At 44.1% G+C, this 26,025-nt stretch overlaps 1 protein-coding gene across 1 annotated transcript in view; it reads right to left on the bottom strand.

The window, feature by feature from the left end:
- The window catches only part of LOC126333899 (uncharacterized), a 179,346-nt gene extending 158,804 nt beyond the window's left edge, over positions 1-20,542 (bottom strand). The window contains exon 1 of the mRNA XM_049996777.1: positions 20,299-20,542. Within this exon, the coding sequence (XP_049852734.1) occupies positions 20,299-20,374 (76 nt within the window). The 5' untranslated portion in view covers positions 20,375-20,542. The remainder of the gene's footprint in view (positions 1-20,298) is intronic.
- Between the last annotated feature and the right edge of the window lie 5,483 nt (positions 20,543-26,025).

Here is a 26,025-nt window from a genome sequence, read left to right as displayed (position 1 = left end):
TGTTGATAAAGAGAAATTTCACGCTCTACTGCAATCTGTTCCTGATGTCCTTCTTCCTTCGAACTATTGTGTAATCTTACTTTCAAATTAAAACTATACTTCCGTTTCTTCCACTGAAAAATTTCTGATTGATCTACAACAAGAACACCATACAGCTATGAATTGTAATCATTGTAATCACATCCAGTACAAATAACTGAACATCTTACTTAAGCCGCCTCTGAGGAACAAATGCGTGTTTTATTTAATGTTATTCTGAAGCCTGAGACTGGCTGCTTTTTAAAGCTGTGGGCCTCTCCTTCTTATACAAGAACACGTGTTGCCAACAAAAATAATGAGGTTCTACATAAATGAGGGTCGTGGAAGATGTGGACTACTTGAGAAAAGTCCACTCCATGTGACATCTGTGTCCACCTGCGTAGCCTAGCGCACAGTCCGCCTGTCTATTGCAGGGAGGACACGGGTTCCAAAAGACAGGGTCAGTGTCTGTGCAGCCTTTTACCAACTTGGGATTTGTATGTATGTATGTATTGAACTGGAAACCTAGAACGATGGAGAGGCTACGTCCCCACAGTAGCCCTCAGTGGTACACAACCCCACAACAGGCTACAGCAGTCCGCTCACCCCACCGCCGCCCCACACCGAACCTAGGGTTATTGTGCGGTTTGGCCTTCAGTATGCCTGAACATACAGTACACCAAACACTATGAACGATGGGCCTCCGCAGCCAATGACCCCTGCATGTGTCAATGTTAACATTACGACAGCGGAAACTACGACAATTAGGCACGTGATCTTCGCCACTGGACGTTGGCGCAGTGGCAGAGCAATTCACGGTCTGATGAATCCTGATACCTTCTTCATCATGCCGATGGCAAGACGCGAATCCGTTGTCTTCCAGGTGAACAGTTTCTTGACACCTGTACTGTGGGACGCAGTAAAGCTGGCGCCGGCTCCATTATCCTCTGGGGAACATACACGTGGGCACCAATGGGTCCAGTGGGCACCTATGGGTTGTCCAAGGCATCATGGTGGCCAAGGAGTATCGTACGCTGGTTGCAGACCACGTGCACGCCATCATGACGATCATGTTTTATGACGGCAATGGCAATTTTTAACAGGATAACGTGGCATGTCACAAGACCAGGGGTGTTATAGAGCGGTCCGAGGGACACAGTGGCGAGTTCCAGTTGATGTGCTTGGCCCCACAACTCGCCAGATCTTGGCCCGATCGAATACATCTGGGATGTGATTGAACGTGACGTTAGAGCTCATCGCCCCCCGTCCCCGAAATTAGTTGACTTGTTTGTGCGGATGCGGTGCCAAATTCCTCCAGCGACCTACCAAGGCCTCACTGCCCATGCCACGACGGGCTGCCGCTGTTCTCCGTGCCAAAATTGGACGTATCGGCTATTAGGTAGGTAGCCGTAATGTTCTATCTGATAAGTGCACATTCAGTCTTCTCGGAGACTAGGTCTTGCCCTGTGTCCGTCTCCACTGCTCAGTGGTCAGTGTGTCTGAGTGCGATGCGAAGGAGCCGGATATTCGGTTCCCGATTGTACCAGGGATTTCATCTTGGTGGGAGGACTAGAATTCTTGCCCTGTGTCCGTCTCCACTGCTCAGTGGTCAGTGTGTCTGAGTGCGATGCGAAGGAGCCGGATATTCGGTTCCCGATTGTACCAGGGATTTCATCTTGGTGGGAGGACTAGAATAGGGTGCATTCTATCTCATGACGCCAACTAGGGTGCTATTTGAGTGAGAATTAACGGATCCAAGATCTGGGAAGCTGACAAAAGCCCGAAGCACGTTGATAGAGGGTGACACGGCGGCCGGTGGGTACCGAAGGGTCCGACAGGGTCCGTTGACGGAACTTTAGCTTTTAGGTACTGCCCCTTTTTCTTCATCTTTATGATGAGGATGCTGTAGAACTCCTGTCGTCCGTGTTGACAACAGACGTTTTGACAGGGCTGCACGCAAAGTTACCGATTTGACGAAAACTCAGGCAACTTATCTCACATCGTCTGGCCCGCTAATTCACCTGGTTTTAATCTCACACGAAATGTTTGGGGCTGTATGGATCAGCGGATGAAGCGTCGTGATCAGCATACCAGCAATATGGAAACTCTATGAGATCCAGTCAGGAACTAGCGACGTTTTCAATTTTTGTAGTCCTGGCGTCCTCGGATGCATATAACGGTACGATATGTGGATAATTTTTATCTCGGGACCGTCCAATTACAACTGAATAAAACACAATTTTGTACCAGAAGCGTTTCACCTTTGTTCTTTGCAAGGCGTCTTCAGTGGTAGATTTCGTGGGTGTGTTTTTGTCTCTTCATTATCACTGTTCTGCTTCTTAAAACTGCTGATTAAATTTTTATTTCAGATTTCACAGCACTAGGGATTGAACAATGTAGCTTCTCCACTCCGCCCCCCTCCTCTAACGCCCTGCCACCATCACGATCACCGGCTAACTTTTCGTTAGAATTCAAAAGAATTTTCTTAGAACACTATGGCTTTTAAAATGCCAAAAGATAATGATATTTAATTTTTGTAGGTGTTTTATTAAATCATCAATTAATGAGTCAGTGAGACAATGGACTGCTTATTTCCAATTTTTTTTTTTTTTTTATAGAGTGGTGAAGCAATTCTCAGTGCACTGCGAGTGCTACTAACAACCCCAACTGGAAAAACGTTGAGGACAGACACTCGTTACAAAACACGTTTCCTCTGCACCACTCCACTCCCTAGCGACACTTGCTTCGCCCACACCCTGCACTTCCGTTTAAAATCAAGCAAATTAAAATGTGTGCGCTACGCTTCGGCCTTCTGTTCGTAAATCACTTGACTATTGGACTTCTTACTTCTAAAGTGGCAGACTTGCAAGACTTCAGGCTGCCATTGCATTGTGTCTGGCCACTGCACTAATAATAATGATAACAATAATAATAATACAGTGTAGGCCATAAAGTATAGTAGCTATTACATGACTACCGTCAGTAGGTTTGTTTATTGTTGTGAAGTGAATAATAAAGCAATTTGTGATCTAGTGTGAGAACTACTTACCACTGGCAGAACGATTTTTAATGAGATACACTCCTGGAAATGGAAAAAGGAACACATTGACACCGGTGTGTCAGACCCACCATACTTGCTCCGGACACTGCGAGAGGGCTGTACAAGCAATGATCACACGCACGGCACAGCGGACACACCAGGAACCGCGGTGTTGGCCGTCGAATGGCGCTAGCTGCACAGCATTTGTGCACCGTCGCCGTCAGTGTCAGCCAGTTTGCCGTGGCATACAGAGCTCCATCGCAGTCTTTAACACTGGTAGCATGCCGCGACAGCGTGGACGTGAACCGTATGTGCAGTTGACGGACTTCGAGCGAGGGCGTATAGTGGGCATGCGAGAGGCCGGGTGGACGTACCGCCGAATTGCTCAACACGTGGGGCGTGAGGTCTCCACAGTACATCGATGTTGTCGCCAGTGGTCGGCGGAAGGTGCACGTGCCCGTCGACCTGGGACCGGACCGCAGCGACGCACGGATGCACGCCAAGACCGTAGGATCCTACGCAGTGCCGTAGGGGACCGCACCGCCACTTCCCAGCAAATTAGGGACACTGTTGCTCCTGGGGTATCGGCGAGGACCATTCGCAACCGTCTCCATGAAGCTGGGCTACGGTCCCGCACACCGTTAGGCCGTCTTCGGCTCACGCCCCAACATCGTGCAGCCCGCCTCCAGTGGTGTCGCGACAGGCTTGAATGGAGGGACGAATGGAGACACTGGCTGTACGCCTCTGGTGATCGTCGAGGGGACACTGAATAGTGCACGGTACATCCAAACCGTCATCGAACCCATCGTTCTACCATTCCTAGACCGGCAAGGGAACTTGCTGTTCCAACAGGACAATGCACGTCCGCATGTATCCCGTGCCACCCAACGTGCCCTAGAAGGTGTAAGTCAACTACCCTGGCCAGCAAGATCTCCGGATATGTCCCCCATTGAGCATGTTTGGGACTGGATGAAGCGTCGTCTCACGCGGTCTGCACGTCCAGCACGAACGCTGGTCCAACTGAGGCGCCAGGTGGAAATGGCATGGCAAGCCGTTCCACAGGACTACATCCAGCATCTCTACGATCGTCTCCATGGGAGAATAGCAGCCTGCATTGCTGCGAAAGGTGGATATACACTGTACTAGTGCCGACATTGTGCATGCTCTGTTGCCTGTGTCTATGTGCCTGTGGTTCTGTCAGTGTGATCATGTGATGTATCTGATCCCAGGAATGTGTCAATAAAGTTTCCCCTTCCTGGGACAATGAATTCACGGTGTTCTTATTTCAATTTCCAGGAGTGTATGTAAACATATAATGTGTATATGTCTCAATTTTATTGTCACAGGTGCATGATACAAAATACATAGTAAGTGTGTAGTGAGTGGAGTAGGTGAGGAAGAAATTCTCAGATTTGTTTCACAAGCTGTAACCTCCACCAATGGTGTCATGTGTTAATGCTAGTATTCGGAAGAAAAATGTAATTATTGGTAAGTTATTTACTCAGTATTACTGTCTTGTGAAATAGTGATAATAGTAATTAAAGATAATTTAGTTTCCTGACCGAAACACAATTGAACCATTTCATTTTTAGCCTTCAGAAAGTTTCATTTTAACCCTCAAGGAGTAATAACCTCCATGTTGAAAAACACTGATGTAGAAGAACACTGTATTGTCGCGGTATAGTCTGTTCGAAAAGTGCCGTCCACGCGACACTGAGTGATTTTTAAAGATTAAAAATGAACGAGAAAAGGTTTCTTTCAATGCATTGTTGTTGCGCTATGAAATAGGCTAATTTTCAGTAGTGATGCCTAGAAACATAAAATTGTCGTGGCAAAAAGAGCCAGAACAATATTAGCATTCAGAATTTTACTGTGAAAATGTTGCTTCTTTTTATTTCGCGAGTCACAGGTTAAGGAATACTGGGTTGCCCAAGAAGGTATCTAATAAAAGCAGTGTTCTGTCGGTTGGGCTCAGGGAGAAATTTCGTGGCGCCGAAGCACCGATGAATGTGATTGTCAGTATCCTGGTAAGCGATTATGTACTTATCTTTCAATTTGTTTATGCGCTCTCAGAATCTTTGATGAATACATTTTGAGTGCAGTGTGGTGTGTGCTGTCGGGGATGATGAAACAAATAGAGAGCACTCAGTTCTCTATTGACCAGTACAATGATAAGAAGCGATACGCCGCTCGCCGCCTCTTAAAAGTTAACTGGCAAACTGCCCACGCCTCAAGTGCTTCCCGTCAGCTGTATTCGAGTCGCCTTGCCTTCAGTTGTGACTTGAGTCAGAATAGTGCCTCTGCCGACTCCACCATAGCTTTTAGCTGCCTTCTACCTATATTAGACACACTCCGTACAATACTAACGTCTATGTATTTGTTAGTTACTACCCAGGAGCACATTTTACACTTGGATGCGGGGAGCAGTCGTATGTTGCTGTAGTTTCTTTTTTGGATGTGATTTAAAATTTATTAGGCACCCATTTATTTTGCTATTACAAAATCCATCGAATGGTTACAAACAAGGCTGAGGGGTGTAAAGAGGGAGCACCTCCAGAGAGATTTCATGCAGTGCACTATGTGCTGTTAAATGTAACCTCGTCCCATCCGTGGAAATATCCCACGCGCTTGATACATCACATTTAGTCGTAAATATTCTGACTAGTTAGCCGCGTCTGAGCATCACCCACGTGCTTCCAGTGCAAATGATTTGATATGCTTCCTTAAGATGCAGTCCGGAGGCGTCAAATACGGTAAACGCCCAAACAAGTAAAGCACTTGCCCTATTGCCGCATGCTTTCGAAAATCTGGCAGCCAGAGAGTTCCTCTTTCATCGGATGAAGAAACCGTTGCATGACAGGCAATCCAGTATGACTAATTTGGTGATTTTGGTATGTGAACGTTTATTCATCAGCCAGAATGCAGACTTCGACAAAGGGCATAGTTAACCATCGTTGGGAAAAATGTGTCACGTTGAAGGGTGACTATGTAGAAGAACATTCACATCATCATCAGATTCCACGGCTATAGCTCTATTTTTTTCTTTCGAGGTCATCATTAGAACTATAGACTATGAGTAACATCGTTTACAAACACAGAATCAACTTTCTAGTAAAAAAAAAAAAAAAAAATGGTTCAGATCGCTCTGAGCACTATGGGACTTAACATCGGTGGTCATCAGTCCCCTAGAACTTAGAACTACTTAAACCTAACTAACCGAAGGACATCACACACATCCATGCCCGAGGCAGGATTCGAACCTGCGACCGTAGCAGTCACGCGGTTCCGGACTGAGCGCTTTAACCGCGAACTTTCTAGCAGCTTGAATTGCGGCATATAGTAGAAATTTGACACTACAATGCTAATGAGCAACAAATTTTGTTTTAAAGGGCATAATTATGTAGCAGGCTGATACTCTTCCGCCATGCGAGCTACTCGGTCCGGCCAGTTACACGGCGACCTACATTGTCACGTGAAATCGGGACCATGTTGTCACTCTGATTATTGGATCCGATTAAATTCTCAACAAGTATAAGAAAAACCAATGATATTCGAATTACCGTTCTGAGACTGAATCATCTAAGGTGAGCCTAATTATGTGCCGAAAACAACGAAAAAAATGAAATTTTAGATCTATATCTACTCAGCGAAATTCACTGCCAGGTGCGCGTCTAGGGCCACTTCCTGTACCACGCAAGCAAATGCGATCGAAGTGGCGCGAGAATTGACATGGCATTCTGATTCGGGAATTCCGTTATTTCGCTACATTGTTTCAGTGAACCCACGGCTGATTCACCACTCATGCCACTTCAGCGTTAAGGACCACGTCATCGGCGGGGCCTTAAACTCCATTCTTCCTACTCTCACACTTCCCACTCTAGCACTTGGGCACTCAAGAGTGATACCTTCCTCTGATTTCACGCGACGTTTTGCAACCACACTCCGCAGTGTTCGACGGTCCCTGTCCGTCAGTACATGAGGTTTAACTGCTGTTGTTCCACGATGTTTCCATTTCAATATCACGTCATAAACAGTCGACTTGGGCAGCTTTGGAAGGGCTGAACTGTACATGATGGATTCGTTATTCAGTTGTCATCCAATGATTACTCCACGTTCGCCCTGAGGTCTCCTGGCCGATCCATTCCGCTATTACTGCTTCTCTACTGACAAAACGATACTCTCCGCCTCCTTTTATAATGGCGGATCGGTCTCTTGTGACATACGGTGGTCAGTATTGGATTACATTGTGGTGCACGGATACTTCTGATCGGATAATGTATGTCGTTGTTATATTTAAGAATTCTTTTGAATGTGGAGTAAAATGTTGTACTGCTGTCGCATTTCTTTCGCCTTCGAGGAATGAGAGAAGAAAATAAAATAGAGAAAAGATGTGTATCAGTACACTCAAAATATTGTGGGAAACTGTGGTGTGCGAGTTATGTGAGCGGTCTGCAGTAGATGAGCTTCAGTATTCTGATATTCTATCACAAAGACTAAGGCTGTCATATTTTTATCGGCCTTATGATAAAAAATATCTATCTTTTGCTACGCCATAGTGTACGTTCAGACATTTCTATAGCGCAACTGGTTTGATTCGTTAATCTTCTGTTCACACTTCAGTCACCTGCTGATCTTTGTCAGGAGGAAATCTTATCAGTTACCAGCCTGGATGTTTGGATAAACATTTCCGCTACTAGGTCATAAGATACAATGATAAGTTTCCTTTACTTCACGTCAATGGTCATATTTTTTTTTCATCAGACTACCGATTTCGGTCTATAATAACCATCTTCAGATCTGTTTTATAAAAACATGTCCTAATATACTGCTTTACAAAACAGATCTGAAGATGGTCATTATAGACCGAAACCGATAATCTGATGCCAAAAAAAAAAAAAAAAAAAATGACACCTGACGTGAAATTTATTCTATATTCAGGTCACTGTTCAATTCGTGATCATGTCGCAGCTTGTGAAATACAATGATTACTGATCTCCAACCTAATCACTCTGTTTTCCAATACAGCTGCAGTGTTCGAAATAAAGCCCCATTACCGCTATCTCTTCCAGGAATGACCTATAGGAAAACGAGGCTTAATAGGAGCAGGGTTACACCGTTAGTAATTAGCTGGAAGTATATCGCGACAGATATCACTAGAAATATTCCTGTATCGCAGGCAGGCAGCTGAAGCCAACTTGCGGAACAGTAGAAGACGGAGCCAAATATTTAATTTTCTTCTCGAACACATATGTTCCACTATTTTCTGTGTTGAAATACACGACCCTTTGAACTAACAATGTGACGTGTTTACTGTCAGGGTACTTAGGCTTCCTTCGATCGTAAATTAAGTATCAGAATCAGTCTGAATCTGACTTTAGCAATTGCGCCGATGGGAAAAAAATCACATCGTGCACACATTTCTCATTACTGTTTTCAAGTCTATAGCTCGTTTCGTACAGTTGCCGCGCCGGGGTTATCAGTACATAGCCACTGACCCAGTTACTAGCGCCTAATCGATTTTTTTTTCTCCCTTGTTACGTCTCTAACACAGACAAAGCGTTGTCAAAAAAATGGCTCTGAGCACTATGCGACTTAACTTCTGAGGTCATCAGTCGCCTAGAACTGAGAACTAATTAAACCTAACTAATCTAAGGACATCACACACATCCATGCCCAAGTCAGGATGCGAACTTGCGACCGTAGCGGTCACGCGGTTCCATACTGAAGCGCCTAGAACCGCACGGCCACACCGGCCGGCCAAAGCTTTGTCACTTGTGACTGTCACCCGACGTTTTTGAAACGTTTTGGCTCCTACTGCCATTCTAAAAGCTCAGTCAACAATATTTTACGCCTGCCTATACAACTAGTACAGAAGGAAAACTACGACAGTGGGTTATGCTGTTTTCCAGTTTCTTGCAAACTATATGCAACAATCTAGTGCATATCTCGGCTTTTACCTTAACTGATATACGGAAATGACGGGAAATCTAAATATAGACGGTCGTGCGGGATTTAGAACCACTGTCTTCGCGAGTACAAGGTCAGCGTGCTAACCACTGTAAGCCTCCAAGCCGTCAGAATACTTGGGGGAATTAGCATAGAATTTGCTGATCACCCAGTGCAACAACTTTCAATTAATGTATTGAGTACTTAGAGACAATGGCCATCTTTCAAAAAGAAGAGAGATATGGGAAGTCATCAACAAAATAACCGCCGGCCGCGGTGGTCTCGCGGTTCTAGGCGCTCAGTCCGGAACCGCGCGGCTGCTACGGTCGCAGGTTCGAATCCTGCCTCGGGCATGGATGTGTGTGATGTCCTTAGGTTAGTTAGGTTTAATTAGTTCTAAGTTCTAGGCGACTGATGACCACAGATGTTAAGTCGCATAGTGCTCAGAGCCATTTGAACCATTTTTTTGAACAAAATAACCAAAATGGCTCAAATGGTTCAAATAGCTCTGAGCACTATGGGACTTAACATATAAGGTCATCAGTCCCTTAGAACTTAGAACTACTTAAACCTAACTAACCTAAGGACGCCACACACATCCATCCCGAGGCAGGATTCGAACCTGCGACCGTAGCGGTCGCGCGGTTCCAGTCTGAAGCGCCTAGAACCGCTCGGCCACACCAGCCGGCAAAAATAACCAAAGAAAATATTTTTTTTAAATATATGCTACAAGATTCCTAATCCGCCCAATCCTTAAAAAGCTGTTTCACATGCTCGCGCGCACTCGTACATGAAATGAGAGGTAAAGTACATAAAAGAGCACATAATAAGTCGGTAACACTTATATACACAAGGAAGTCTTGAGACAGAAACCAAACAAACTATTCACAACAGTAATCGTCACAGTACACATCTGAAGCGGCTAGCAAATAAACAGTGAAGCGTTTCACATCATCTATTTAATGGAAAATAGAAGATTTCGAGGCGAAGACGTGACGAATTTTCGTAAGTGGAACAGCATCCTTAACCCGTGACCGCACAAGAAAAACCGCAGATTCTGGCAGGATAGACAGGTAATAGTTACATTTTATATTTTTCCTATAAATTTCATAGCATGTAAAAAAACTACTTATCATTACATTACAAACAGTGAAGACGCCTTTAACATAATATAGCGAAAACCATCTGGAAAATTAAATAAAATATTGCAACAAAATACGACATTTGAAACTATAAAACGAATGTTTACGTTCGCTTCCATAAGGCACAGCGCCGTGTGTGTGTGTGTGTTCGCCGGGACAGTACAGTACTTCCAATGTAAATAGCCACAACAAAAAAACTTCCTGTCTAAGAAGGCATTACTGGATGTACCGACAAGCTGTTGAGCAGATTCACAAAGTTACGTAACAAGAAACTGAAGTTTTTCTTGTATCCAGTAGTAGAAATCACTATAAATGCAGGTTTCCATGAAAGTAATAGTATCATGTCTGAAGCATGTCGAATTTACCTTGAAAGTAATAGACACATATAAGACATAAACAGACATGACGGAATTACATAGTTTTTTTTTCATTAACTGAGTAACAAAATAAGGTGTTTTCACTTCCTGGATGGGAATTGGAGTAAATGCCCAATTGCCGTGTTATTGCATTGTTAGCATTTTGCCCAGCCTCCATTCTTACTAATTACCTCAAAAACTCTCTTCGGCATTCATTTTGTTATAGATAGTAGTTCTTGGAGTTAAACTGTCATCCACTCTTTTCATATCGCTCTTTTCAGCTCCTATACAGCCTCAGATTGCCTTCCATTGCGATGAACACGCCTTGCAAGTATTCCCCAAAGCTTTTCCACGGGGTTCAAATACGGGCTACGTTCAGGCTAAGGGAAGATACCGATATTTTTATCTTCAAATCATTTTTTGGTTGGTGCAGAAACCAACACAGATGCATTATCTTGTTGAAGCATTAGGTCTTCGCTCCTTAGGTCCTCATGCTTTCTAATCAAGTCTCTCTCTAGCATCTCAGTGTACATGATAAGAGTTTATTCTAGTGTTCAGCCAAGCAATGCGTGATTTCCCTTTAGCGCTAAGTAGGCTGCCTAAAACAGAATACTTCCATCATCAAAATTTCTGCTCACTCTGGCCTATTGCTCTGTTCTCAGGTCATGTAAATAATACTGAAATACTTCCTGCCCATCTAAATTAAACTAATTCTCATCACTGAATATCGCTTTATCACATTCTGAAGTCCAGGTCACATGTTTTTCAGTAAACTCCAATCTCACCTGTTTATATTTGGGAGTTAGAGCGGGTTTCTGCAGCCATTTCCTGAATGCAAGATGTTTGTCATGTGAACAAAATTTGTCGTACATGTCTGGCAGTTATAGGAAACTGTAAATTAGCAGCAAGTTGAGAAGAATAACGGTCTGTGGCCTTTGCTTTGCGCAACAGTAAGCATTTCTATGCCTCAGATAATTTTCTACTTTGCTCATATTTTCTGCCTGTCCATATTGTGCAACCATTTTAACCAAATCATCGCACTTGTACAGTTCAAACTCTGGGCGATTTGACGATAAGGGTGTTCAGTTTCCTTGTACGTACTTTCAACATACGATAACTGCTTTCCGCGGGGCATTGTCACAATCGTGGTTTATGTACACAACAAGCACTGTCACGAATGATATCTGTTTCCTATCCGCAGTAAGGCGCATAACGCACACACTAACACCGCACAGAGCCGACTGCCTTTGTGCCTCTGCCACCTGATTCTTTGATGTCTCGCTATATACCGTACTACTAACATCAGATGCGATATCATTTGACTGCATTTGCCGGTCCACTGGATTTGTTACTATTGCACTTACACTGAGTACAACTATGTCAACCAACAATGATAATTTTCGTGCAAATATCCATGTCTTTAAACTGATTGCCGCTCCTGTAGTATGAGAATTACAAAAAGAATACTAGTGTGAACAACGGATGTACTTCCCGCGTTATGTACTTCGGGATTTGTCGTTTCATCATTCCGCTATCACCACATTAAGTTTTTCACAACGACAAGACGGCGTGTTCTTCACAATCCAATAGCAATTTGAATACTTATGTGTGATTTGGAGAGCAGTCATGAAGAGCAAAATCTTGGCTGCTGCAACGCATTCACCACGCTGTTCATACTAGCTTAGGCTCATTTCTACTTTCTTATTCATTATTATATTTACACCTTCTTTACCTCTATTTGATTTTGTGTTGATAACTCAGTACTGACTTGACCAGAGAGTCAGGTCTCCCTGTCACCACAGTTCACCAATGCCAATTGTACCTAACTTCAGCTTACCCATTTCCCTCTTTAAATTGTCTAACCAGTCTAATCGATTAAGGTATCTAACATTCGACCTGGAGAACGCCAGTTTCTTTTTTCCTGATGACAGCACCCTCTGAGTAGTTATCGCCAGAAATCCGAATTTGGGGACGTTTTTTTCCCACCGGTTTATTTTACCCGAGAGAATGCCATCATCATAAAGCCACACAGTAGAACTGCATGTCCTCAGGAAATGTAATGGGTATAATTTACCGTTTCTCTCGGCCTTTCGCAGTACCAATATGGCAAGATATGATTGGGTTGGGTTGCTTGGGGGAAGAGAACAATCAGCGAGGTCATCGGTCTCATCGGATTAGGGAAGGACGGGGAAGGAAGTCGACCGTGCCCTTTCAAAGGAACCATCCCAGCATTTGCCTGGAGCGATTTAGGGAAGTCAAGGAAAACCTAAATCAGGATTGCCGGACGAGGGATTGAACTGTCGTCCTTCGATATGGCTGCACCTATGTTATGGCTATCTGTATCGTAGAGATCCGTAAACCACACCCCCTCGGCGAGGTCCATATATTGTGGGTCGATGTTAACCAATATCGTGACGCACTTCGTGTTAGCAGTGTTTGTGAATGAGTGGCTTTTCTTATGAAAGGGAAGGCGTCATGCGACTAATCTCCCGTTTCACAGTAGTTCTGTTTTTATCAGTCATAAAATGGTTTTATTGAAAACAATGACTTCGCTTACAGAGTTTTATTCTTGCACAGCGTATAGCTAAAAGCTGACGGGCCAAATATTCGTGGGTGGATGGGAGAGGCGGGAGACGGAAGGAGGATAACTTGTCCTCACAACGGACATTCTGTGTTGCCGTTCTGCACATATCCAAACGCTCGCAGAATGTTTAAAACACTGGTATGCAGACTTTTGAACAAAGTGAATGATTATTCGAATGACAATCGTGTGGCTTCTCAACGACGGACAGTGTGAGTACAGTGTTCGGTTTTCGTTCTTCTTTCCTTCGTGATAGCGCCCCCTCCCCCCCCCCCCCCGAATGTTACATTTATAGGTCTGTATCGTTATCTATCTTTTTTCTAGTACCGCACAGGATGCAGTGACTTCAAGTTTTTGCACTTATTGGACCGAGCGTTTGTTACTCGGGACTAAGTACAGTGCGAGTACGTGAGTCGCATTGCTTTCAAGGTCTGTTCTTACGTTTCTTTCACATATGTAATATTCACTCCCTCCTTTCCGTATGTATGTTACAGTTTTTCCTGCACCTGAAGGTGGGATTTATAATACCGACACCGGTCGTGGATTGAATAAATCATTATTACAACTGAAGAGGTTGTCCTTCTGTTAATCATGCCTCTCAGTTGCGGATGTCCTACAAATCAAATCATGTGTAATAAAAAGAATGTACGGCTTCGTCAGATCTAAAAAAAGAGTAATAAATAATTCTGTGTCCCTTGCTGAGAGTGCCCTTTCTTCCCATTACCAATATGCGGCGAATTTGTCTAATGATGATATAATTGTCCCTGGAGGAGAAAGTGTCATTCCCTTCAGAAACGTTCTTTATAAACAATACACTGATATTTCCGCTTCTAGTTCCATTTCATTAGAACTGATACTGTGAAGTATGAGATAAATTACGTATAATAGAGTGAAACAATTCTTTGCTGTGGTTACTGTGTTTTCATAGCTGTCAAGCGTTTCACACCATGAGGATTTTAAGGCTGACGTTAGTTTGTAAGCTCTCATCCTCGCTTTTGTTGACTTGATTATTATGCGAGAAATGCAACTGACGATGATGCGGTGACCATGATGTGAAACATACTGCCAAATGTTGTTTTATCCATAAATTACATTTCATGGTCATCACCAAATCATGATATGCAACTTACTGCCAAATGTTGTTTTACCAATATATTACATCTCAAGGACACCAAATCATCGTCAGGGAGATCCACCGTAAAACAATCAAGTCAGTTGGGCGAAAAAAAAAAAATCACACCTTGTGCTTTCTCGTGCAATTGCAGATTCATGAGTTGCGCACAAGCACCGCAGGGAACAATTCTCCACTTCCAGGAACTATTCATATTTCCAAGATCGAGGGATTTTGGGCTGTCGTGTGGACTGGATTTAGCGGAAGTTACACTTCTGTTATCAGATATGACTCCTGTCACATCATCGTACGATGACAAGTAAATCGTGTAATCGTGTAAGTCATGTGTCTGCACAGTGGGAATTCTACTACGTGCGTTGTCCCGTTTTTGCTGTGTGTGTGTGTGTGTGTGTGTGTGTGTGTGTGTGTGTGTGTGTGTGTGTGTAGGTGTTGTGTTGCTAAGACGAAGATGGGGCACAGCACGACAATTTCGATTATGGGTGAGGGAAAACGCTAGAAAAAAAATTACACACACAGCACAGCATGCCATACCAAAGGCTGTTAATCTGGTAATCAGTCTCCGCCTGGCAAGCTAGCGCGCTGCCAGCTAAACTGAACGAGCAGTTCTCAACAGGAAGAACGCAACAGACATTAGCGGCCAAAGCTCACAAGGCCACATCCAAAAAAAGGTCACAAATATACTTGAATCCCATTGCATACGATTATATGCGTTTTCCTACTATTCAACAGTGTCTATTTCCATTTTTAACAGAGGGAATTCCCCTCTCACGTTTTCATACTATGCCGTATCTCCTGGGTATGATAACACAAAAATTGACGAAAAACCCATAAAAATACTAGTAATGGAGGAGAATATTTGCTATTATCTGAACAATAGCATGAACGTGAATCGTATAATCTAATCACCACAAATGAAAAATCAGTTCTCTTCCTTCAACAAATATGCACCTTTCCATAAAGCACAGTAATAATACAAGCATCTGAAACAAATGTTCTTACCTTATCAGATAAAGTAATACTGCAAAACTTATTGCAGAAGAACGCAGAAAAATAAATTAAATACCTCGGTCAAAAAAGATTTGCGTCATCCTCATGACTTACATAAATTTGCGTCTTTTGACCGGAACAGCTTTCTCAACACTCGTTTCACACAAAAAGTCGCTACCTACAGCCACGTGCGTAATGGAGGTAAAAGTTAGTATGGATCGCTGTCTCTCTAATCGTGAAGAAGAGAGTGCGGTTTGTGTACAATGTCCAGGCTGTCCCCAACGAGCCTCGCAGAGTCATTTCAAGCTTAACGGTGTGCATGTTGTCACTTTACGGCAGGCAGTGTTGTCGGTGCAGGGAGTTGCCCATCAAACAGGTGTACAGCACAGCGATGTCATTCGAGCATTCAACAAGATGCTATAAAAAGTATTCCATATTTTGAGAAGTGGTAGTAAGGACCAACACCAAACAAAAATGCCCGGTAAATATGGGCTCTAAAACGTATACCTTAAGAGCTGTAAGCACTTGTTTATCTTCTCTGCGACAAGCCCTTTGCTATTACTAACGACGTACAGAAAACAGTAAACAATGGAAAACCCATTCTTCTGTTACTGTCCTAAGATGCAGCATGTAGTAAACATCTGTTAGTGTTGTTACTGTAAACCGTATTCACAGTTCTGGGTAAGTTCGGCACATACATTAGTTTCAATGTAACCAGTTAGAGTTTCGATAAGTTTGTGAAATGTTTTTACTTTACAATTTATATTTGTAGTTATCTACATAATGAGAGCTTATTATTCCACACGGGCTGGTAAATGGAAGTAACCTCTTAGCTCGTCTATTGCATGTTGAAAATTATCCGAACGCAGGGTACCATTGCGCAATTATTCCGCCATCTTTTTCAGCGACTCGGAAACATTAGCTTCAAAGTTACAAAAACGGCTGATAGTAGTAAACCCCGCACCAAACCCACTCACGTTGCCGAGGAGTGAGAACTGCAACGAATGGACAAAGATTCCGGAACTAGAGTACACAGAATTTCAACATCTATAAGGGTTAGTCATACAGCAGTCTGGGCGATTCTGCATGAACAGTTGCTACACCCTTGTCATGTACAGTGTGTCCAAGCCCTTCGACCACAAAATCAGTTTGCCAGAATGAAGAACGTTGCAATGATGTATTCAAGATCTGCTTAAAAAATATAGTTCACAGACGAAGCTGGTTTCATGCGAGATAAGATTATCAATTTGCATAATTAACTTGCATGGGCTGATGAAAATCCACGCGCAGTTTTAGAACTAAGGCACCACCCCATCTTCTCCTAAATGTCCGAGAATACAATTCCTTTGGTTGTGGAGACACGTCCGCAACTCGTGGTTTCGCGGTAGCGTTCTCGCTTCCCGAGCACGGGGTCCCCTACCTCGAGATGACTGGGTGTTGTTGTGTCGTCTTCATCATCATCCCCATTACGGTCGGAGGAGGGCATTGGGAAACCACTTCCGCTAGGACCTTCCCTAGGACAGCGGTGCGGGTCTCCCGCATCGTCCCCTACGCTCTGTCGAGGAGTATGGGACCTCGTCATCATCGTGAAGACACTTGAAATCTTTGGTGTATACAAGCCCCTTTAACGATGTACAGTCACTACAGGAACGCGTCATCAATGTCTGACAGCGCTTTCACGACCAACGTGGAGTTTTTTAAACAGAGCGTGATTCTCTAAGATGTAGGACAGAAGCATGCTTTACTATGATTGGACACCATATTGAGCACCTCCTTTATGACATGATTGGACGCCATATTGAGCACCTCCTTTAACAATGATCACTATGCGACTTTACCGTCCGAGGTCATCAGTCCCCTAGACTTAGAACTACTCAAACCTAACTAACCTAAGGACATCACACACATCCATGCCCGAGGCAGTATTCGAACCTGCGACTGTAGCAGCAGCGCGGTTTCGGACTGAAGCGCCTAGAGCCGCTCGGTCACAGCGGCTGGCTAGAGCTTGCAGCAGAAGAGAAGTGTTTCACAATAACGAAGATGAGTACGTGCTCATAGGTTTTAAGTTACGCATTTTAGATCGGATATTTACTGTACATTTTTCCTTGATTTGGTCCATACTACCGTCTCTCAAATACTTTAACACCCTATATACGGACTTCGAGTGCTTCTAATCGCTACTGAGAGTAATTTGAATATTGTGCATTATCGAGACAGGACCATGCAACCCTTTTGCCCAGCCCTACAGTCAACATTTTGGTGAAGGATGCGAGCACACCTCCTCCATACACTGAACATATTCCTTCCAGATGTAGGAATCAACAGAATGAAGCGGCCTGCGGATAGTACAGCCAGCTACACGACAGAGCGTGTTTGGACCCAGCTGAAAGTTGTTGCATGTCCTCGCACGAACCTTAAGCACACACTGGATGACTGCAGAATGACCACCATCGAAGGGTGGGTTCAAATGGCTCTGAGAACTATGCGACCTAACTTCTGAGGTCATCAGTCGCCTAGAACTTAGAACTAATTAAACCTAACTAACCTAAGGACATCACACACATCGATGCCCGAGGCAGGATTCGAACCTGCTACCGTAGCGGTCGCTCGGCTCTAGACTGTAGCGCCTAGAACCGCACGGCCACTCCGGCCGGCGAAGGGTGGGAAAGGCATGAGCAGCAACGTTTCGGCAACTTTCTGGACTGCATATCGAGTAGGATCCACGCATGTTAAAATGCATATGGTGGAGCATCACGTTATTAAATGTTACCCATATGCAAATTTTAGTTACACCGACGTGCATTTTCTAATAGGCTTTTTATTGTTTTATTGTTTTCATTTTATTTCACAGAAGATATACATTTTATTTTCATGAGGCTCGTTATTTTATTCCCTGCTCCCATTGACTCTAAGCCCTCACACGTTTGCAGACATACATATGATGCAAAACCTTTTTGAGCGGCTTACGTAGATTTAGCAACCAATCTCAGCTGCGTTCTGGAGGGGAGAACACTATTGATATTTCGGCTGCCAACGTGTTCGAGGACGTGATTATCAGAGTCCTTCTGTTAATAATTAAAACTAATCAGTCAGAGAGTCAAAAATAATAAAGCAGTCATAGTAAAATAAAGGAATTAAAATGGAATTATTTCAATACAGTGTGCAAAAGTAGGTTTCTTCGAGATTAAAGAGGTAGAGACATTCTCAAATATGCAAGTTGCATATTTTTGACTTGGTTAAAATCATCTGCTTCCAAAGAAAGTTTTCCGAGAACATGAAAGTTAGCCAATAGTTACGTTCTCTGTGTGTGCTGTAAAAAACTATAAGGGGCAATGAAATGAAAATGAGACATACGGAAAAAAGTAAGCATAGTGTTTACTATTTCAAAAGTAATCACTATAATTGTTATTACATTTATCTCACTGTGATATAAGACGGTCAGTGCCTTCACGAAAAACTCCTGCCGTTGCCTCTGGAATCATGAGTGTATCCAGACTGCATCTCTTCGATCGAAGCAAATCGATGGTCACGAACATCTTTCTTCAGGGCTCCAAAGCTACGGAAATCGCTTGGGGAGAAACCGAGGCTATATGGAGGATATGTAAGGGCTTTCCAGAGAAACTTCTGCTGCATAGTCGAAACAACAGGCTCGCCAGCTCCGGAGAAGTTATGATGACCTTTTTCTTTGACTTTCTGGAACACAGCGCCACGTTAAAGCACTGCGGTACATGAAGACTTACAAGAACTGAAGCTCGCCATCAAGTCCAAACGCACAGGAATGTGGACGGACGGCATCATGCTGCAAAGGTTGTTTCGAGTACGCTGCAGAGATTTCGCTGGAAAGCCCTTTTCTGAACGGTAGCTCTCGAATCTTAGAACATCAGGAAGAACTATTAAGGACTGCACGGCAGGGACTTCACGGTTAATCGACGTCATGGTCATCTAGAGAAGAAAGACGGAGATGAATATAGACTGTTGCTTCTTTGAAAGATCTATTCCGATATTCGTGTGAAGTCATTTTAAGAAAGTTTCGGAGAATGTAAATCAGACTGTCCAGATGGGATCTAAACGTACTTCCTCCCCAAAAAGAGACCAGTGTCTTGACCTAAGCGCCACCTCCCACAATTTGGATCTGTGGGAAGCGTCGGTATTAATTGGCAGTACTCACTAGAGAAGGCCTTGTAATATTTCTTCAGTTAAAGCTTCCGGGCTGAGAGACAGTGGTCGATGTACGGAACAGGTTCTTAACGTTTCCTCTCCAATTGCGGGAGATATCTTCCGAGGTAAAACGAATACTCGGAAAATGTCTCCTGCAGTTAATGACGAAACGTTAGGAAGCAGTTTTATACATCGACCACGGCCTTTGAGCCCGGAAGTGTTAACTGAAAAAGATGCTGGCCACGAAAGCCTACATTGTATGATTCTTGCAATACTTGTCAGACGCCTATTAAAATATTTACAGACGGTAATGCTACACGCTCGAATAGGCGTGCGCGTTACGACGCCTCTTCCGGGATCCGGGGAGACGCGTTGCCTTCTCAGATCAAATCCGTTCATTCCCAAATCCACGTCAACTCGCCGACCGCTTATGGATGTGGCCTTATGCGGCCAGGAAAAAGAAAAAGAAAAGAATCAAGGTAATGTAACAAAGCGTGGAACTTTCACTGATGTTGAAAGGACATTATACGAAGGACAAGAAGCCACGACGTGCATATTCAGTAAACAAATTACAAGGTCGTATTTACGCTACCTTAATTTTTTTGTGGTAGGTTAAATATGTGTACCGTATCGGAGTTGGAAACTATGTATGTCCCGTTCGCGAACAGTACTCTGCCAGTAGCACTATTTGAACACGTCTGAGGGTACAGCTGACGGGATTTACAAGGAGCGATGAGAGGTCTGCAACGAATTGAAGCTCTGAGAGGGCCCAAGCGGCATTGATAGTGTGTTTACCACAAAAGAGGAGGATTCTCTTTCGAGCCATGGTACGGCACAGCGTTTGAAACACGTATTATTGTTGTTGTTATTCTGCGTGCAGTCTCTAGTACGTTAGCAAAACACACACAAGGGTTGAAGGCCGCAGTGCGTGTACTCACGCGGCAAGCGCAGCAGGGAGGCGTAGCCGCCACCGCCGCGGTAATAGACGACATTCTCCAGCGACGCCTCCGTCATGGCGTGTGCGCGATCGGGTACTCGGCGGGTGGCTGGCGTCTAGCTGGGCGGCCGTGTCATCTCAGGCGGACGAGCGGCACTCATCAGCGGCTGAGAAGTAGCGGAGTGCCCGCTGCCTGGAGGACGAGGCGTCGCGATAAGCGGACGCCGTGATGTTGACAGAGCTACTGGGACCTCTCCCTGGGGACTTTAGCGCGCTCGCCTTTATCTGGAGGCGTTCGGAGATAATGCCTCCCAGCTGTACCGCCGCTCCAGCCGGCGCGGAGGAGTGGCCGGTGCCATGCACGGCGGGACTACTACGCATGTACAGGGTGTCTCACATTTCATGTTACACACTTACAGGTCGTAGAAGAAACTAGTAGATCAAGTCTTACATAGAAACCCATGTGCGGAAACGTCATCCAACGACGCGCCAGACTTATTGGCAATGAAATGAACACCCTTAGCTGCTTACAGGCGTGGACATACGTCAACGGGGACAGATGAAAATGTGTGCCCCTACCGGGACTCGAACCCGGGATCTCCTGCTTACATGGCAGACGCTCTATCCATCTGAGCCACCGAGGACACAGAGGATAGCGCGACTGCAGGGATTTATCTCTGGCACGCCTCCCGCGAAACACACATTCTCAACGTATTGTCCTGCACAACATTCGTAGTGCCCCCGCCCATTATTACTCGCGGCCCGTTGCCGATTCCCGTAAGAGTTCGGGCATTGTTTGTGCATTCGCACAGAAGAAGAAGATGATCAAGTGTCCCAAAGAACAGATACCACCTTAGCAAATATATAGTTCAGGCTCACCGGCCACTTGACCATCTTCTTCTTCTGTGCGAATGCACAAACAGTGCCCGAACTCTTACGGCAACGCGCGGCGAGTAATGAGTATAATGGAAAGAGGGGGGGGGGGGGAGGGGGGGGGCACTACGAATGTTGTGCGGGACAATACGTTGATAATGTGGGTTTCGCGGGAGGCGTGCCAGAGATAAATCCCTGCAGTCGCGCTATCCTCTGTGTCCTCGGTGGCTCACATGGATAGAGCGTTTGCCATGTAAGCAGGAGATCCCGGGTTCGAGACCCGGTCGGCGAACACATTTTCATCTGCCCCCGTTGACGTATGTCAACGCCTGTAAGCAGCTAAGGGTGTTCATTTCATTGTAATTTCAATCTAACGAGCTGCATGGTCACCGATGGTATCTGCTCTTTCGGACATCTTAGTAAATATAAAGTTATTGCGCCGGCGCCTTCTGTAAATATGTGTATACAGGGTGGTCCATTAATAGTGACCGGGACAACTATCTCATGAAATAAGCATCCAAAGAAAAAACTAAAAAGAACGAACCTCGTCTAGCTTGAAGGGAGAAACCAGATGGCGCTATGGTTGGCCCGCTAGATGGCGCTCCCATAGGTCAAACGGATATCAACTGCGTTTTTTAAAAATAGGAACCCCCCTTTTTTATTATATATTCGTGTACTACGTAAAGAAATATGAATGTTTTAGTTGGACCACTTTTACCACTTTGTGATAGATGGCGCTGTAACAGTCACAAACGTATAAGTACGTGGTATCACGTAACATTCTTCCAGTGCGGACGGTATTTGCTTCGTGATACATTACCCGTGTTAAAATGGACGTTTACCAACTGCTGAAAAGATCGATATCGTGTTGATGTATGGCTATTGTGATCAAAAAGCCCAACGGACGTGTGCTATGTATGCTGCTCGGCATCCTGAACGACATCATCTAAGTGTCCGGACCGTTCGCCGGATAGTTACGTTATTTAAGGAAACAAGAAACATGTGAACACGTGAAACGTCAACCACGACCTGCAGCAAATGATGATGCCCAAGTAGATGTTTTAGCTGCTGTCGCGGCTAATCCGCACATCAGTAGCGGACAAACTGCGCGAGAATCGGCAATCTGATAAACGTCGGTGTTGAGAATGCTACATCAACATCGATTGCACCCGTACCATATTTCTATGCACCGGGAATTGCATGGCGACGACTTTGAACGTCGTGTACAGTTCTACCACTGAGCACAAGAGAAATTACGGGACGATGACAGATTTTTTTGCACAAGTTCTATTTAGCGAAGAAGCGTCATTCACCAACAGCGGTAACGTAAGCCGGCATAATATGCACTATTGGGCAACGGAAAATCCACGATGGCTGCGACAAGTGGAACATCAGCGAGCTTGGTGGGTTAAAGTATGGTGCGGCATTATGGGAGGAAGGATAATTGGCCCCCATTTTATCGATGGCAATCTAAATGGTGCAATGTATGCTGATTTCCTACGTAATGTTCTACCGTTGTTACTACAAGATGTTTCACTGCATGACAGAATGGCGATGTACTTCCAACATGATGGATGTCCAGCACATAGCTCGCGTGCGATTGAAGCGGTATTGAATAGCATATGTCATGACAGGTGGATTGGTTGTCGAAGCACCATACCATGGCCGGCACGTTCACCGGATCTGACGTCCCCGGATTTCTTTCAGTGGGGAAAGTTGAATGATATTTGCTATCGTGATCCACCGACAACGCCTGCCAACATGCTTCAGCGCATTGTCAATGCTTGTTCGCACATTACGGAAGACGAACTACTCGCCGTTGAGAGGAATGTCGTTACACGTATTGCCAAATGCAATGAGGTTGACGGACATCATTTTGAGCATTTATTGCATTAATGTGGTATTTACAGGTAATCACGCTGTAACAGTGTGCGTTCTCAGAAATGATAAGTTATCAAAGGTGCATGTGTCACATTGGAACAACCGAAATAAAATGTTCAAACGTACCTACGTTCTGTATTTTAATTTAAAAAACCTACCTGTTACCAACTGTTCGTCTAAAATTGTGAGCCATACGTTTGTGACAATGCAGCGCCATCTATCAAAAAGCGAAAAAAGTGGTCCAACTAAAACATCCATATTTCTTTACGTATTACACGAATATCTAATAAAAAATGGGGGTTCCTATTTTTAAAAAACCGCAGTTGATATCCGTTTGATCTATGGCAGCGCCATCTAGCGGGCCAACCATAGCGCCATCTGGTTTCCCACTTCAAGCTAGACATGTATCGTTGTTCGTAGTTTTTTTTCGTTTGACGCTTATTTCGTGAGATATTTGGCCCTGTCACGATCAATGGACCACCCTGTATACAGGGTGGTTCCGATATGATGTTACTAACATTCTACGACGACGGAGAAGGATAAATGTATCAATTTAGGATATAGGCCTTTCTACTGTAAAAGAACGAGTCGAAAGGTACAAGCGAAAACCGTTCTGAAACATCTGACAGTGGAATACATGTGCTAGTTCTGTGGTTGCTAAAATTGTAGGGACGGTAACTTTCACACAAGTTAGTATGGACCAAAACAAGGAAACAAATGTCCGGTAAACACGGGCTCTAAAATGCGTGCCTGAGGAGCTATGAGCACTTCTTCATCTTCGCTACTGTCAAAACACATCTTTATTGAATAAGTGCGCATATCTCTTAAGGTATACATTTTAGAGCTCATGTTTATTAGACATTTTTTCTTTCTTTTGGTCTATACTACCACCTCTGAAAGTTGACATCCCTACAGTCTTAGGATCATCGGTACTAGTACATGTACTCCACTGAGGTATCAGAACGGTTTTCGCTTGTAACTTTCGACTCGTTTGTTTCCGGTACAGGGACCCTTATCTCAAATTGATACAGTTATCCTTCTACGCCATCCTAGAAAGTTTGCAACGGCATCACAGACAGGCGCTGGTGCCTATAACTTCGACGCTCTGTAGCGTCGTTGGATGGCGATGTCTGACATAGGTTCCTATGTAAAACTTGATCTACCAAGTCCCCTCTACAACCTCTATGTGTGTAACATGGATTGTGAAACATATTGTAGGAATCCATTCACTGGCAAGGTTGCGAAGGAAGCTTCTCTATGTTTATCTTCATTCTCCTCACTCCCCGAGGACACCACAGAAAGACACTAACCGTCAAGAAGACGTTAAGAGTACAGCAGAATATAAAAAGAAACAAAGGACTCATTACATGTGGTGTCCCACAGGGTTCTATCTAAAGGCTCTTGCTATTTATTGTGTATTCTAGCTGACAATGCCGGACATTGTTCCTGGTATTCATATTGCCAGTTTTCTGTCAGTAACGAAAGAAAAAAAGGAACTGTGTTGGCAGTGAAGTGTAATTACGAAACAGTAGTACAATGAAACATGCACAATGGACAAATGTATAAGTGTAGTATCCAAATAGAGAAGCATAATTGCAGACGCCGGCCGGAGTGGCCGTGCGGTTCTCGGCGCTACAGTCTGGAACCGAGCAACCGCCACGGTCGCAGGTTCGAATCCTGCCTCGGGCATGGATGTGTGTGATGTCCTTAGGCTAGCTTGGTTTAATTAGTTCTAAGTTCTAGGCGACTGATCACCTCAGAAGTTAAGTCGCATAGTGCTCCGAGCCATTTGAACCATAACTGCAGACAGTTTCTGTATGCTGGACGCAGCTGCTTTGCGTGTCTGCAACGCGATTTTGTTAACGCCTCTATGGCAACGCCTCCTCATAGCACTATACATGGCTACTGTTTTCGCGTGCAGCCGTTTGTGTTTCGTAGTTGAAAGCTGTCAGAATGGCTGCCGGGCATCAAGGATTTCGTTAATTTGATTTGACTGTACGGATGTCTTAGTAGTAAAGAATAAATGTTTTAAAACTTGGTGCATGATGCGGCAATTTTTCACGTATCTCAGTGTTTATGATGTCATATCTCTTCAGATATGTGTCGTACAATGGTGTATTTCTGTAGGTACATTCAGTGATACTGTCCGCGAAATACATTGCTAATAGAGTTAGTAGCGAAGACGTAATAGATTTAAACGTCAAGCACGATGCGCCAGTTAATCATGCATTTCAATATTTATGCCGTCATATCCTCTGAACTTTTTGTAGGTGTATTGAGCAGCATATGTGTACTGTCTGCGAAATTTATTGTGAATGCAGTTAGTAGTACAGATGTAATACATTTAAACGCCATGCATGATGCGGCAATTTTTCACGCATCTCACTGTTGATGATGTCATATCTTCTGAACTTTGTTAGGTAGGTGGTCCTTACCCCCACAGCGATTGTTGCCTGACAGTAAAGGATATGTGTACCGGGTTTGGTTAAGAACATACATACATACATTTTTTATAATACGTATGGATCAGGAACATTATCAGATGCCAACTTTGTTTTGTTTTCAGATGATACAAATATAATATAGAATGAAATGTAATGTGTAGAAAAGCAATACCATGGTGGTAACCACGGGAGACAGAATAGGTAAGGGACAAATTGATATTAAAGGACAGGACATTGAAATTTTGGATAACTTTAAGTATCTAAGAAGTGTGATAATGGAGAATGGAGAGAGAGGTTAGCAACAGAGCAACGTATTTTACCAGTGTATGAAGGGCTTAGTCTGGGGGAGGTAAATGCTAGTGAAGTGTAAAGAGTGCCTTACAAGACGTACTTTACACTCACGTTGGTCTATGCATCGGAAACCTGGACAATGACAACAACAGAGGAGAGTAGAATCCAAGCCAGTGAAATGAAAAGTCCTAAGAAGTATGTTAGGGAAAAGGGGAGAACAGAGTGAGAATGAAGATGTT

Source organism: Schistocerca gregaria, chromosome 2, assembly GCF_023897955.1.
Source record: "Schistocerca gregaria isolate iqSchGreg1 chromosome 2, iqSchGreg1.2, whole genome shotgun sequence".
Taxonomy (NCBI): Eukaryota; Metazoa; Arthropoda; class Insecta; order Orthoptera; family Acrididae; genus Schistocerca; species Schistocerca gregaria.
This window is presented reverse-complemented; position numbering and strand designations above follow the sequence as displayed.